Source organism: Beta vulgaris, chromosome 3 (assembly GCF_026745355.1).
Source record: "Beta vulgaris subsp. vulgaris cultivar EL10 chromosome 3, EL10.2, whole genome shotgun sequence".
Lineage (NCBI taxonomy): Eukaryota > Viridiplantae > Streptophyta > Magnoliopsida > Caryophyllales > Amaranthaceae > Beta > Beta vulgaris.
This window is the reverse complement of record NC_079204.1, coordinates 22,582,480-22,598,637: the sequence shown is the minus strand read 5'-3', so window position 1 is coordinate 22,598,637 and position 16,158 is coordinate 22,582,480. Positions and strand designations below refer to the sequence as shown.

The following is a 16,158-nucleotide window of genomic DNA, read 5'->3' as shown; positions in this document are numbered from 1 at the left end:
ACATATTTCAGAACATTTGGATGTAAATGTTTTGTTCATAATAATGGGAAACAAAATATTGGAAAATTTGATGCTAGAAGTGAAGAAGCTGTATTCTTAGGATATTCTTCTAGTAGCAAGGCTTATAGAGTGTATAATAAAAGGTCTATGTGTGTAGAAGAAAGTGTGCATGTTATTTTTGATGAAACAGATAAATTTGATGCAAGCACACAGGTTGAAGATGACTTCGAAATAGGATTGGCAAAAGATCTAAGTCTCATTGATGAGACTTTGGAAGACGAAGTCATGGGAACAAAGCCAAGGGAACAACATCCTGTTCCTGTTCCCAATGAGGAAGAAGAGGAACTAAGTGATGATGCACTAGTGAATGAATCCACTATTGTTGAACCTGGTTCCCAAGTACAGGAAAATGAAGATGATCAAGGAAACCAAGTTTCCATCCAGGATTTCCAACCTAAGCCTTGGAAAACTCATCGTTCCCATCCTGTGGAACTAATATTGCTTTCAGTGTAGGGTTATGTGCAAGGTTTCAAGCCAATCCAAAGGAATCTCATCTCACAGCTGTAAAGAGAATCCTAAGATAACTCAATGGAACAGATGATTTAAGCCTCTTCTATTCAAGAAGTGATACCTTTGAATTGAAAGGATTTGCGGATGCTGACTATGCAGGAGATGTGGTCAATAGAAAGAGTACATCAGGTATGGTTCAATTCCTTAGTCATAGTTTAGTTTCTTGGAGCACCAAGAAGCAAAACACAGTTGCTTTATCTACATCAGAGGCTGAATATGTTGCAGCAGCAGCATGTTGTTCCCAAATGCTATGGATAAAACAACAACTACGTGACTATGGAATCTACTTTGAATGTGTTCCCATCTATTGTGATAATACTAGTGCTATTAGTATTTCGAAAGATCCCGTGCATCATTCAAGAGTCAAACACATCCATATTAGGCATCACTTTCTGAAAGATAATGTTGAAAAGGGTCTTATTAAAATGGAATTCTGTGAGACTGAACGTCAAATTGCAGACATCTTGACAAAGCACTTAAATAGAGATAGGTTTGAGAAATTGAGACTTGAACTTGGCTTAATCAAGTTGAAATGATTGCTATAATATTCCCCTTTGTGTTAATTCTTTGGCATTATGTCTGGATATGCATATTCGATGTTTTTATTTGCTTAAATACATCACAATTCTTATATGATTATTTCATGTGTATAAGTAAAAATGTCTGAAAACTGCTCACCAATGTCTAATAAAATTCCCCTTATTGTTCATAGGACAATTCTATGCCTTAAGTGATGAAAAAGGATTAAAAGAATTAATGGAGTTCCAAAGTAGCAAAATTTCATTGTTTCCATTCATGTTCCCAAACGCTGTTCCCAGCGATTGATTTAGATATTTTTTCTTTTCAAAATTCGAAAAACCAAAAATATTCTGTTCAGATTTTATTTCCTAAAAATCTGATTTTTCCTTATATCTCTCAAGTTAGTTGAAGATATTTTTTTAATTAGATAGAAGATTTTTTTTCATAAAACGTGTAAATACACGGTTTTATATTATTCTTTCCTTAAAACAAAACAAATTTTTTTCCTTCCTTCTCATAAAACCGAAAAACTCTCCACAAATCATGACTACCAAAAACACTTCTCACTCTCTCTCCTCCCACAAAGCCGAAAAACCCTCTCCTTCATCACTAAAATTGAATCACCAACACCCATGGATATTTCTCCCAATTCTTCATCTAGAATTCTAAGGAAAAGGAAGAAATAGAAGAATCGGTTGAAATGGAGGTTGAAGAAGCTCATGCAACTAGTGAGGGGGAATCAGATGTTCCCGAGAGAGGAACAACTACGTGTTGCTCGAAAAAATTCCACGGCAACTAGGTATGTGCATGGACTTTTTATTGATGTTTCTTGGTGCAAAAGAGTAAACTTTCGTCAATTGCTTAATATGATTAAGTTTCAAGGTTGGGAAAATCTTTTTGTGAAATGTTATGGAAATAGTTTGATTCCTAAATTGATGGATGAATTTTGTGAAAACTTTTCCATGGATGAAGAAGGAAATTGTTCCACATTGGTGAAAGGAACTCAAATAATTTTAATGCTAAAATTTGGGTAAATTGCTTGGTGTTCCCGTGAGAGGAACGATGTTTATTTCAAGAAACAACGTGGTTCATATCCATTTTCGGACATTTCTTTTGATCAATTGATTGTTAAGTATGGTGGTCAAAAGGGAAAACATTTCTTGATCATAATCTTCTTTCCCTTATCACAAAATTTTTTTCACATCCTCAAGAAAGCTTTATTGCCTCGTCTTTCCAAACGTGCTCAAGTTAGCATGTTGGATTTAATTTACATTCATTGTTTAGCCTCTCACAAACACATAAACTTTCCCTCTTTAATGATTCAACATTTGAGTCATTGCATTGAAAATGGATTTGTTGTTGGATATGGAGCTTTAGTAACCGAAATTCTACTTAAGTTTAATGTGAAAATTTCGGGAACTCAGTCCATTGGAGTATCTACGGGAAATATGTTGAATGTGCGTGCCTTGAATAACTTGAATGTTTGTGTTGTGAATGGAGAAGTTATTAAGGGACTGCTAATCTTGATGATGATGAGGATGATGATGTGGATGATGAAGTGGAAGAAGAAGAAGAAGAAAAAGAAGTTGAAGAGAAGAAAATGAAAAGGCGAAAAAGAAAAAGAAAAGAAAAATCAAAAAGAAAAGAAAATCGAAAAAGAAAAAGAAGAAGTTAAAAAGAAAGGGAAGAAGGTGGTTGATGAGGTGGTGAAACCGGTTGTGAAAAGCACTAGAGCTAGTCAAAGGGTTCAAAATGAAAGTGCTTAATTTTCCTTTGCTTGATGCCGAGAAAGTTTTGAGGAAGATGAAGTAAGGTGATTGATAGGGAAGATTATGAATCTAACCTACCTCCTTCTAGGGAACCGACTCCTGTTCCCATGGAAACCAATCCTCCTTTTCCTCCATCTCCACAAAAATCTGCCTCACCCTCTACCCTAGCACCACAAATGATCCTATCCCTCCCTCTACCTCAAAACCTCCTGTTCTGTTCCTAAACTAAGAAACAGGTGTGTTCCCATTCTAGAGGAACAACTGCTGTTCCCAAACCTAAGGAACAAACAGAGCACCCAATCCTTCTCAAGCTCCCTCGTCTTCTCAAAATCCTACCATTGGTTCTACATATACTCTAGCTCATGCTAGAAGTTGGATTCTTTGTTTTCCTTGGTTATGGGTCATTCGGAAGCAATGATGGAGTTTGCTACGGAAGCTAAGGATTTAAATGGGTTGGTAAAAGGGGTTATGAGCAAAGTTGACAAAGCCTTGGATGGACAACAAGAAATTGGCTCGGCTTGGTGAACTTTCTTCCTCATTCAAGCTATGAACTCTAGTTGTTGAAGTTGGAAGACATTGTGCTCAAGGGAAATGATACATTGGCCGAAAATCATCAAGAAGTGATGGCAAAGCTTCATGATGTGGTGGAAGAAGTAGAACAACCTCCCTCTCCTAAATCATAAACTTTTCTAGTTTAGTTTGTTTTATTTTGTGTGGGAACATGAACTTTGTTTAATATTTGTCTTTTCTATCCTTCTCCTTTAATCATGCTACAATGGAACTAATTAATTTGCTAATTCTAAGTTTGATCTTTTTGCATGTGTGCGTCTAAATGAATGGCTAATATTCTTGGATTGCGGTTTTTGAGAGTTGAATGCTTTATTTGCTTATACTAACCAACTTATTTCTTACAAGTTTGGTGTTGATGTGTTTAGTGAATAATATTCATCTTTTTGAAATCGTGGACTATGTTTTTGAAGATGCCAAAGGGGGAAAGATAAGGCAAACAGAGTAAATTTTTTTTTGTCATGAATTATGTTCTCATATTTCGACTTTACAAAATAAAAATAACAGTCTATAATACTTAATTTAACTTGGTTACATACTTTGTTAAAATTGTTTTATATGACTTATGTGTATTATTTTTAGTATATGCCTTTTGTTGCCATCTTCAAAAAGGGGGAAATTGTTGACCCTTGAGTTTTGAAGATGACCTAACCACAAAAGACATAGTATATTTTATTTATGTTGTTGCAAGGTAATTCATGCTCGAGCTAAGAGAATACTTGATTGAAGATTAAAGCGGAGAATTAATCAAGATCGAAGTAAAGATGTTCGAGAGATGAAGAATCAAGCATGGAATGAAGATTAGAATACATTAGGGTATTTATTAATCTTCTTGTTAAGGTTGAGTAAAGCTTTATTAAGTTCGTGGTGAATTCTCAAAGGAACTTGGTTCTGTTCCCATGAAAGGAACAGACCTGGCACTATAGGAACAAGGCTTAGGAACAAGACTTAATAATTAGGGAACAAGACTTAAAACTAATTTAGGAACTTCTAAGTGACTAATATTGTGCGCCTATGCCCAATATAGTTGTTAGAGTTTTTAGGGATATTTTGACTAAGATCCATATTTTAGGAAGTTAGTTTAAGTTTGTTAGGAAAAGATTTTAAAAGATTTTCTGATTTTAAATTAACTGATTTTCAAATATTATCTTTTTAAAATATATATTTTATCTTTTATATTTTATTTAAAAGATTTAGTTTTCGAAAAATTTATTATTTCCGGTTTTAAATGTTTCGGATTTTTAAATATAAAAACTGTTTTCCGGTTTATAAAAGATTTTGAAAAAGATATTTTTCCTAAAAACTAGCTAAAGTATTTTATTTATTTATTTCCTAAAATCTAGTTACACGCCTAAGTTTACTGCTACACGTTTATGTAGTTAGTGGATTTAGTGGCTTAAGTTAATTATCCTCCAAGTATTTAATTAAATTAAATAAGTTTAATTATCTCCAAGTTTTGCAAAAACCACGTAATATGTTACTGCTTCTATGAAGTGAAGTAGTGGATTAGTGGATACTTTACATGACATGGAATAATTAATTTAATTTAATTAATTAAATTAAACATCATGGAGAACATGTTGATAATGGTTAATTATGGAGAACATGTCTTGTCTTAATTGTCTATAAATAGGCGCTAATTCATTTGAGTAAAATTGTGTCTGACTTAGTTAATTTGTCCTAAGTTATCTAAAGTGTCAGTGCCTTTTCCTTAAGAGAATTCATACTTACATTAATCGAGTTTATTACTCTTCCATTATTTTATAAAGTGTATTTTTGAGAAAAAGGGTTTGAGTGAACTCTTGTAAGTGTGAGAAAGCTTTGAGTGAAGCAAGAGAAAGAGAAGAGAAAGAGAAGACTTCGAGTGAAGTTTGAGAGAAAACGTCAGTTGTTGGGAACTGTCGTTGGGAACTTGAGTTGAGTGACTTAAGTTGAGAATTGAGAGAAAAGTAATAGGTTGTAATCAGAGTTGTTTTGGCCTATTATAGTGGAAAGTTGTTTAAAATCCCTTGTGGTCGAGGTTGTTTCTTCCTACTAGGCCTAGGAATTTTTCCTCGTAAAATCTCTCGTGTTCCCATTGTTTGTTCCCAAGTTTACTTTTAATTCCGCAAAAAGTATAGCTTATTCTCTCACTATAATTCATCCCCCCCTTATAGTGCTCATATTATACAACAATAACATTTATTGAAGTCGATAGTCTTAAACGATTATCTGCAATCTGGCTTGGAGTGAGATTTTCAAATGTAGTGTATATATGACCTTAAGAATTTCGAATATTTTTGCAACATTGAACAGAATATCCATGAGCTGAATTAATGTCTCCTCCCCATATGGGATACAAATGCACAATCTTTTCCACCGACTCTCTTTCAATTTCTAAATCCTTGTACGGTAAAAGTATCTGAACCAGCTTTTCCCAAAGGTTTCTTATCGAAAAGAAAGCATTGGAAACAATAGGCAGCATCAGTTGTTGGTGAATACTCTAGCCATGTAAAACTGTTAAACTAATTAGATACAAATCGACGTGGATGACTTTCTGGACATGATAAGGGATACTCATATAAACAAATTTGGAATGGTTCAAACTCAATGAACTTGCCCACAATTTCTCGTTGTATCCCCGAGGGATAACTACTAATTGGCTTACGTAATGCTGGATCACGCACAAAAGAAGTGTCACTACTATTAGGTTGTTCATTTGCTATCTGAGTTGGATTATCTAGATCTCATGTTTGTTGTTTCACTAGGATCATCAAAGTTGACGTTATCAACATTTATTTCTAGAGTAGGTTTTTGTTTTTGGAAGTATGAATCAATGTTTTTTCTCTTCATATTTTAAACCTAGAAACAAATATAGTGAATTCTATCAATAATATATCAGATTAATACATTTTGAATTAAAATAAAAATCATATACTAAGAAAAAAGTTGTAATATACTTTGTCTAGCAAAGTTAAGTAATTGACTTAACTATTAAGTTCGTCCACAATCTAACAAGTAACAATAACATCATACAACCAAAGAGTAAAAAAATATTGAAAATTATCGAAACAAACACCATCATCATTCATCCTATCAATACATGCTTGTTGTGAATTATGAATTGGGACTTGTGAGAATTGGATATTACAGTATTTTACTCAAGCAATCAAGCAAAAGCAAATCAAGATTCAAGTTGAATGGTTGAAAATGGCAAGAATAATAAAATATGAGAAAAGTAAAGACACTTAATAATTAAATATGAGAAAAGTAAGAGGCACTTATAGTTAAATATAGAATTAAATAAAATACTTGTACTCTTGTAAATTGTGAAGTTGGAGAAACCAAGAAAGCTCTGAATTTTGTTGTTGCTTACTTACACTTGTCAATTGTATTTTGGAGTAGTACAATAGGTTGTACTGTAGCAAACTGCAGATTCTGAATCGACTAGGATAAGGACTAGGGCTTAGGCAAACTAGGCTTTTTAGTTTTTGCAAATGAATATGTTTTGTTTAACCTCAGGAGGCTGTAATTTTTTGGATCATTTTATGTATATTATAATGGGCCTCTAAAATACACTATTTTTTTGGACCATGGGAGGCCAAGACACGAGTAGTCCCCTTGGATCCGCTCTTGATCGCCTTAGAGTTCAACTTCAAGAAAGAGGGGGTGCGAGCGAAAAAGAAGGAGACAAGAGAGATAAGAATGAGGGTTTTCAAGTGGCCTGATGATTGGGGGAGGGTTGGTGGTTTTGGCGGGGAGGTGGTGGTGGTGGTTGTGAAGTGAGAGAGCAGAGAGTTATCTAAAGAAAAAAAAATTTAAAAATATAAAATTATCCAATTGTTCAAGTAATAGGTCCCCTGAGCTTAAAAAAGGTTAATACCGTACAAGTTTTACTTATTTTAAGTAGACATGACAAAAATTGGCTTATTTTTTAGAATTTTTGTAAAAAAAGCTCAATTTTTTTAAAAAATTATAGGTAATATGTGATATCTCTTATTACTATGTGGCTCGGCCACTGCATGTATAAAGTCTTTAATCCTTATAATGATCTAGACGCGTTTCATGTAGAACCTATCCATCGAAAAAATGATTTTTGTGAATAAATATCACTATTATATAAGGGAAGGGGAAGCTATGGTGTCCCCAAATGAAGAGACTATTTTACCCTCCTTACCTTTCTAAATTACAATTCACTTACAAACCAAAGGGAGCCTTCAAACAAAAATTAAATACCGAAAATAAAATTATAACAATCAGTCAAAAGTCAACTAAAATAATAGGATTGCATAATTTACGTTATACAAATCACTCAAATGAGGAAAATTTACAAAAACTAAAAAAAATTCACTTACCAACTACAACCAATACACTACAGCGTCATTACATACTAACAAAAACATTCACAAAAATTTGACTTGAAATCAAAGTGTTCACTTTCTTCAAAACCTATGAAGTAGTGTACTTAATACAAAAATCAACTAAAAAATTATAATATTAGAAATCGTAAATAAATTCAATAGAATTTCTATTTTGTTCATAAAATTTAACTTTGAAAAGTAAAAAAAAAAAAAAAAAAAAAGAAAAGACTAGCGAGAGACTTAAGTGATAGAGACTAAACTAACCAAATTTTGCAACTAAAAACAATTATACTTCGTATGTCTAATGTTCAAATTTTGACTCTTATTTATGTCGAAAAAACTCAAATTTCTGTCTCGAAAAAAATCGAAGAAATGCTAGTATTAAATTAAATTAATACCATGGACACTTTGACATAACATTATAGCACAAAGGCTCAAGCCGCTCAACCGCCTTTAGGTCGACATTCGAGAGTCCAGAGTCGAGACTAAACGGCTAAACCTTCGAAAAGTTGTCAAACGGTAATACTTTATTACTATAAGAAGAAGAACCCCCCTTAATTCTCAAATTGCGTCTCATTTTCCGGCCTCAATCTTTCATCATTGATTTGCTTCTTCTACTGAATCTTCTCTCTCTTTGTCAGTGTAAAATATGGCAGAAGAGTCGCCATTGCCTTGTTCTGATACCTCTCCTCTTTCTCACAAGCGAAGAATCACTCTCTCTCCTCCTCCATTGGAAGTCAAATCCTCAGTTCTCGAATTGGTTCCTGCTGAAACCCAAGATACTCATTCTCCCCCTGAACAATCCCCAAAAAAGCCAAAGTTTTGTTCCCAGAATCTCTCAATTACTGTTGATGAGGGTGGAATTACTGATGAATTTCCTCAACTTTCAGAGAACAATAAAGGTGAAGACTTCTCTGAATTTGAGCAATTGGGAAATGAACAGTTGGACGTTAATGGTTGGACCAAGTTCTCTGAATTTGAAATGGAAGAAAAGAATGTTGGTTTTGATGAGTTTCTTGGAAATAATGATGGAACTAGTGTTTTAGAGACAGAAAGTTCCTGTGAAATTGTGGGTTTTGAGAAAAAGGCCAAGAATTTTGATGGGTTGTTGCAAGAATTGGGGAAGAGTGAAGATTCAACAAGTTCACTGAAAATTGAATGGGAGAAAATGAATGAGGGTTTTGAGGGTAAGGAGGTAAATGATGAGTTTCTTGAAATTAAAGATGAAATTGGTGTTTTAGAGAGAGAAAATCACTGTGAAATTGAGAAAAAGGGCAAGAATTTTAATGGGTTTTTGCCAAAATCAGGGAAGAGTAAAGATTCTTCAAGTTCACTGAAGATTGAAGTGATTGATGGAACTGCAGTGCTTGATGTTTCAATGCTTGAAGGAAAGAGAAACATAAGAAAGGGTAAAAAAGACAATTCAAGAAAAACTGGTGTTGTTGCTGGTGCTTCAAATGGGGGGAGAAGAAAGTCTATTTACTCAAGGAAAGATTTGGAAATTTTGAAGTTTGTAAATGTAAAAGGTCAGAAAAAGTTTTGGCAAAAGATCTACAATGGGTTTTCTGCGACTATGAAGAAGGAATATGATGAAGTGGGTTGTTTTAAGCATCATAAGAGAAACTGCAGTAATGGAGGAGTTGCGGGTAATTACTCAACTGTCCCTGACAATTATAGCAGAGGAATTTTGGGTATATTCTCTTTTGTTCATTTGATCTTGAGTTCCTGTCCTAAAATGAGTTTTTTTTTTGGTTTTAAGTTGTGTATAAGTTGTGTATTTAGTATTCATTGTGTTGCTTTAGTTGTGTTCATCTTGAAGTCGGTTTATTGGTTTTATGCTGTCTATTTGGTATATTGTTACGTTTTTTTATCTTCTTGAATGATTGAGTGATGTTTGTATTTTTTTACGTAAGAAATTTGAGTGTTTGAAGTCTTGAAGCTTAGGATATAATATTGAAGAGTAAGAAAATAGGGTAGGGTTTCTTTTTGAGTTGTCTCCGCTAGAAGTTAAACTGGTATTGCAATTATTTGAGAAAGTTCTGTTTATCAGTTGTGAGCGGTAATAGGCCAGATATGTTTTTGTGGTATGTTCTTGATTGCTATTTTACTGCTAATATTTTGTTAATCCAATTTTTAGATTACCTGTGATTGCTTGATGTTTGTAAATAGTCTTGTAGAAATAACATAAAAAGTAATTGATGCTATGGAAGTTTGCATTGTTGGAGGCTCCTTGTAATCACCTAAACCAGTTACCCTTGGTACTAATCAATTTGGAAAACGTTGCTGATGTTTTGTGCATAATAGTGAAATTTCATTTTGAAACACCCTAATGCTCTGTAACATTCTTATAAGTTAATAACTTACGTGTAAGTTAATACCTATTTGTCCTTGTTGTTTGCCTCTGTCAACCTTTCTCCTCATCTTGCCCCCATTCTCAGCCTGTACATTTCTTTCAGGAGGGCAGGGTACTTTTATATTTCTTGATTGGCCAACTTAAATAGTCATCAACACCTTACACGAGTTTGTTACTCTTGCTTTCAACTTTACTTGGATCGTATTGAGCTAGGCATGTACTGTTGTTTAGGTATATTTTTCTTAGATGTGTCCTTTAATCAGTTCCAACTTCCAAAATATTGTTGGGTCAAAAATCAAGATTTACGAGACTTCTTCAATTCTGCTTTGTGATTTGACCTTCTGTTGTTGCATCATATCACCTACCCCTTTTTCTTAGGGGGTGGGGGAGTTACAAAGTTAGATTCCAACGTTTGCAATGTATTTTTCCCATCTCCTCCATGCCAACATCTCTTCCCAGCAAATTAAAAGAGTATATTCCCATCTTCCCATGCCAACATCATATCATTGTCCTTGAAAATTCTTTGTTGATTCTTGACTCTCGTGACATGCTTCAGTAAGCTCCAGCTCTTGTCTTTCATTCTATCATCGTAGTCTTCATATATACCTCACCTTTCTATGATACTTCATACAACTTAATTCCTTATATTGGAAATGGATCGAGGGGATTGTTCCTTCTCTTTTTTGAGCTATCCTCTTGAAAGTTCCTCTCTAGTTGTGTCAATTGATGGATCAATTTCTTTTGGCACAGGTGTCGCTGCTGCAAGGGGAAGATGCAACTATCCAAACATTTTTGTCTACAAAAGAAAGAGGATAGCTACTTGCGAAGGCCCGATCAGTTGACATTTGATCTTGATTCCTTATTACCATTCCAAAGTTGATAGTGCTTAATTCAACTGTTCAAATTGTATATACCACTGGTATATAGTGTAGTATGTGGGGGTAGTGTTGTAGATGGACACTTGTTCTTTCCGTGTAGTATGTTTGGATAGTTTTGTAGATGAACACTGGTTCTTTCTGTGTAGTACTTGTTTGCTGGTTACATTGTGCAATTTGTGAATAAAATCTGATTGTGAGTTTATGCATTGACTTTAACATTTTTAGTACTTAGTTGTTGAATGTGCAGATTGATTTCTTCACTCCCATTATCTTCTCTAAACAACCATAGGATCTCAATTCTGAATACTTTAGATTTGCTAAATCTTGTGGTGTCTTTCAGGAGAATCTTGTTCAGGAATTGTGAGTTGTGATGCAGAAATGATTAATACCTCAAATCTTACTTGTGATGGTGAGGATGGTGATGGTTTGGTGGAAGAGTGGAGTGAAAATGAAGAGAGTGATGATGAATATGAGAGCATTTATAGACCTGCATTTAAGGTTGAAGGTGAACCAGATTTTGAATCTGGGCCACCAGAAGATGGATTAGAATACCTGAGGCGTGTCAGGTACATCTATTTTACAGTCTTTTAAGCTACCTAGCTCCTTTCAATTACTTTTGGTGATGATAATTTATTTATTTTATTCATCTAGTTCACTTATATATGCATCTTTTTATTGGTCGTACACTCGTACCTGGTCGTACACTCGTACCCCCAATTTTGTGATTTATGGTTCAAGTAGTTCCGTATTATATGAAACAATTTGCAATTTGCAGTCTCTGTTCTCCTATAGGTTGATGAATTTGTCAATGTAATCTATTATTTCCTTTGTTCTTTTTCTATTGCAACAATGGGATTTTTACACTATTCACTCACCATCCTTTAACTATCTATTGTGATTTTATGCAAGGAAAAATGCAGTCATATGGGACTTGTTAGATTCGTCTCGATATATATTTTCAAAATATCTTTTTTTTCTTATGTTTATTTTTACTAAATAGTTGAAGTTGTGCATTGGCAAGCGTGAAAACTCAATTGTTGCAATAGAAAAAGAATGGAGGAAGTAGAATTTTGTGGAAACTTCTTTTATATCCTTGAATAAAAAAATTGGTATAAGTATTGTACATCATACATGAGAGAACATCATTTCCAAATCATACGAGTGTAATTATAATAGATATCAATGATATAAAATGTGCATTGGTAAATTAAAGCCTAAAAGCAAACAAGAATAACATTTTTGTGAAACAAAGAGAACACTGTTGATGTATTTGTAACTAGAATATAGAATATCAGAAACTTGTTAGGCAAACTAGTTGGAACTTCTATTACTTGTCCATGTTGCTATAGAGGAGTCTGATCAACGATTAGGGCATTCCCTGGCTTATTATGTGAAGGGAACCACTCTTCATATTACTGATGTATTTTTTTTCTTCCTTTTGTGAATTTTTGGTTTTTTTTCTCAAATCATTCATATAACACAATGGCTAAACAGTTAGATTGCAAATACTCTCATTATTCATAATTATGTCACAATTTTGGCAGCAGATGTATAATCTAATTTGAAATCCAAATAAAGGAACATGGAGGAAAAGGTTAGGAGTTGGGAAAGAATGTAGAGGAACATGAGATATTTCTAAAACTGAGCAGTCTAAATGGGAGATGAAGGAAGCAAAGGTTGGAAGTTGGGAAAGAGAAGAGAAGCGTGAAGAGAAATTTTGGAAAATGTGAAGTCTAAGATCTGTGTACCTCAATATTTCAAAGTAATTGCATATAATGCTAATAGTGCTATTGCTTTAAATTATCCACTCTAATGACTCATAGTGACACATTATATGCAACTAGTAATAGAAAGTGAAGCATGGGCTAAGCTAAAAGCTTGCTACCTTTTACAGATTCCAGCCGAAAGCTCAATCTTGCATTCAACTGTAACTGTAGATTCTTGCATGGCTTATGTCTCTCTGTAGATTCTAATGAAAAGCCCTATCCTTTATCTATCTCAAATCCCTGTGACCATGCTTCCCCCTTTCAGGTGACATTAGGCTATAATTGTTCTGATATCACTGAAAAGTACTCATAATAGCCTCCAATCCTGATTTATCAATCTATATTTTAAATTCTCCTAGTTTGACAAACCCCTTTTTGCTCCTAAAAGCTCCTCTGCTGTATGTGTGACCATGGATTTGGCAGTCCACATCTCAATGATCCTGTTACATTCAGTTACTGCTACTTGGAAGACACATTAAGTTATATTGTATTGACTTATTCTAAATTCTGGAATTTACATGGAATGGAAATGAGGATTTAGATGCAGGATTATGATTGTCTAAATTGTGGAATAATATGATGATAGTTTGGAATAATATGATGATAGTTTGCTCCAGGGTTAAAACCATGAATGTCAATGATGCCAGTATGACTAAACCCCCACCTTCCTGCAAGGGGGTGAGATTTCTAATGCATCATATGGAAGAAGAGAGCACTTTGCAGTAAATGCATGGAATTTCTTCTATATCTATATTTTCTTGTATGCTGCTTCAACAAACAGCGTGCCTTTGAACCTAGCTATGAAAGACTTCCCTCTTACTATGTTGCTGCAGCTCTGGGAGCTCTTAACAATCATATATGTAAAGAAACGAACTGGTTGATTCTTGATAGAAGGCTTGAAAACATTTTAGTTTGTCTCTGAAACACCAGTAACATGTCGATTTCTTTGCATTTATGTGAATATCATTTACACAGGTGGGAAGCTAAGCAGATTCCAAAAGTCAAAACTGCAAAGCTTGATAATGTCAAACTCAAGGATCAGAGTTTTTACATGCCTGAAATTCCTGATATCGAGGACTGCCCTCCACACCTTATTCCGCTTAGGCAGTGGGAAGATGAGTTCATTTCTGATTTTTCGGAGTTGAGGCTGGTAATTATCTAGACCTTTTTCTCTAACTTTCATTAATTTTCGTAAATCAAATTCCATATTATTTACTGATCAGTAATTCCTTGGTTATAGGCTCTGTCACGTCTTGAGAATACCAGTGATGCTGTGGCAGACGATTCAGAAACAGTCATTTTTGCTTGCCATGAACGCAAGTCTCATCCGAATGGAAACTTAGCATCACTTAAGTTAACACCAGGGGCTCCGACATTGTCTACAGTTTTAGCAATGGACTCAGTAACTAGGGTTGCAATGTTGAGAAAACGCATAAGCATGTTTGAGAATTCAAGTGATTTCTCAAGGGATGAATGTGCTTGGCTCTTTGCTCTTTGTGCAATAGTTGATACTCCCTTGGACGCTGATACTTGTGCATCTCTTCGTTGTTTGCTTCGTAGTTGTGGCAAGTTGCGCGCCAGAAAATCTGAAGTTGATGATGAGGTTATAATGTTGAATGTTTTGACAACAATTTCTGGTAGATTTTTTGGGCAGTCGGGCAAAATGATGTGATATGCTAATGAATTATGATTAGCTCACCAAAGTCATATGTTCTATTTACTTAATGTACGGTTTTGGCCTTTTGGGTATAATTTGAGTATATTCATGTTAATCCCAGTTTTAATTCGAGTATATTCATATTCATCCCAGTTTTTGTGTAAGTTAACTTTGTATCCCAATTTTGTGTAAGTTAACTTTTGTATCCCAATTTTGTGGATGATACTGGTGTTATTTCTTGGGGTAATATGTCAAACTTACATGTATCATATTCATACACAATATTACAGTATTACTTGACCTGATAGGTTTCACACAAGGAGTTTTGTACCAACGACTCAACGAGTAATGACAGTTAAATATCTAAGAACGGATCTGAAGTGAGCCAGCAACGTCGACCCGAAATTGAGTAGAAGATCTGAAGGATCTGTAGAGGTTGCGTGGAGCAAACTATCAAGTATAAACGATTGCAATTAGAGCTGAAAATCTATAGCCTGAGTTGATTAGAACCCGAACAATTGACTTGACTTCGTCTCAAAACCAAACCAAAGTTGTTTCGAGTGTAAGCTGAACCCAACCCATGTAATTAAATTGCCAGCTTTAAATTGCAATGTTGTGTCATTCTAAAAATTAATCGCACTTGTGTTGCTTAAGCCAATAGGTAAGCTAAAATTTGTAGGAAGAGTTGGAAGACCAAAAGCAATGGTGTAGATGTATCCGCCCAATCAAGGCAATACTAACAAAGTTACAAGTTTGTAGTAAAGTTCTAAGCAACATACTAAACGGTCAATAGAAAGAGAGAAGTCAATTGGCAAATAGGAGAGGATAAAGCTTCTTTAAAGTGTGAAAAGAGAAAAAGCTTCGATTAAGTTCTTAACCACGCTTGTCTCAGGCTAAGTGAACTCTTACTGGTTTAGACGAAAGCTTTTAATCAACATGAGGTTTTTAATAGCAAAGAATCCATTTTGGTGATTGGGACACAAGATTACACATTCTATTAAGACAATTATAGCCGAGAAGACAGGGGAGTCCGTGCAAAAAGCACAAGTTGGACTATCACCCACCAAAAATGAAAATAACTAAAGAATCCAACCCGTTGTAGAAAGCGCAACTAGATTTATAAAAAAGGTAAAAAAAAAAAAAAAAAAAATGCACATTCCATCCATAAATAATACTCCCTCAATTGTATTTATGTTGTCACAAACGCTTTTTGCACGAGTTTGAGGAGACGAAAAAGTAGAGAGAAAAAAGTAGGTAGGTAGATGTCTATCTAATATTAAAGTAATCGTAAATATAAAAAAGATTAATGAAAACATATGATACACTTAGATTGATACGACCTAAAAAAATAAAATGTGGCAATTAAAAAGGCATGGAGTCGGTACATAGAAGTTTATTCTAATGTAGAGATAGTAGGATTTTTTGAATGAACTACATAGATATCCCAACTTAGACTAAGCATTTGCTCTCTTCATCTTATCTTTTTCGTCAACTTATTGGAACTTCTTACACGAGTTTCAAGCAATTTATTGGAACTTATCTGAAACTATTAGAATTTATTGAAACTTATCTAAACCTATTAGACCTAGAACTTATTTTTCTAGAGGTGAATTGAACACACCCTAAGTGATGAAAAGTTGAACGGGGTGCTTTGAACTAGAATATCATACACGAGCAAAAATCATGGCATATCAGCTGAGAACGTACTGCATATAAAAGACTTAGCAAATAAAATGACA

The 16,158-nt window shown here is 34.2% G+C and overlaps 1 protein-coding gene and 1 long non-coding RNA gene across 3 annotated transcripts; both read left to right on the top strand.

Moving 5' to 3' along the window:
• The first annotated feature begins 8,218 nt into the window (after positions 1-8,218).
• Positions 8,219-14,639, top strand: LOC104907990 (uncharacterized). 2 transcript variants are annotated; one of them, XM_010697025.4, is made up of 4 exons: positions 8,219-9,411; positions 11,337-11,562; positions 13,738-13,912; positions 14,003-14,639. In XM_010697025.4, the coding sequence occupies exons 1-4, from the start codon at positions 8,415-8,417 to the stop codon at positions 14,432-14,434; spliced, it is 1,830 nt and encodes a 609-aa protein (XP_010695327.1). In that variant the 5' UTR covers positions 8,219-8,414; the 3' UTR covers positions 14,435-14,639. The 2 variants fall into 2 exon arrangements, with proteins under 2 accessions (XP_010695327.1, XP_010695326.1); XM_010697024.4 differs by having other exon boundaries at positions 8,220-9,456.
• LOC130590907 (uncharacterized) lies at positions 9,463-11,198 on the top strand. Its single transcript, XR_008968780.1, has 2 exons — positions 9,463-10,673; positions 10,869-11,198. It is a non-coding gene; the product is annotated as an uncharacterized LOC130590907 (long non-coding RNA).
• Positions 14,640-16,158: the final 1,519 nt, after the last annotated feature.

Bases quoted from the DNA above. Each gene is read 5' to 3' on its own strand.
- LOC104907990 (XM_010697024.4), top strand. From the start codon at position 8,415: ATGGCAGAAGAGTCGCCATTGCCTTGTTCTGATACCTCTCCTCTTTCT. The intron at 9,457-11,336 runs GTATATTCTCTT...GGTGTCTTTCAG, and splicing joins TTATAGCAGAGGAATTTTGG to GAGAATCTTGTTCAGGAATT. The intron at 13,913-14,002 runs GTAATTATCTAG...CCTTGGTTATAG, and splicing joins ATTTTTCGGAGTTGAGGCTG to GCTCTGTCACGTCTTGAGAA.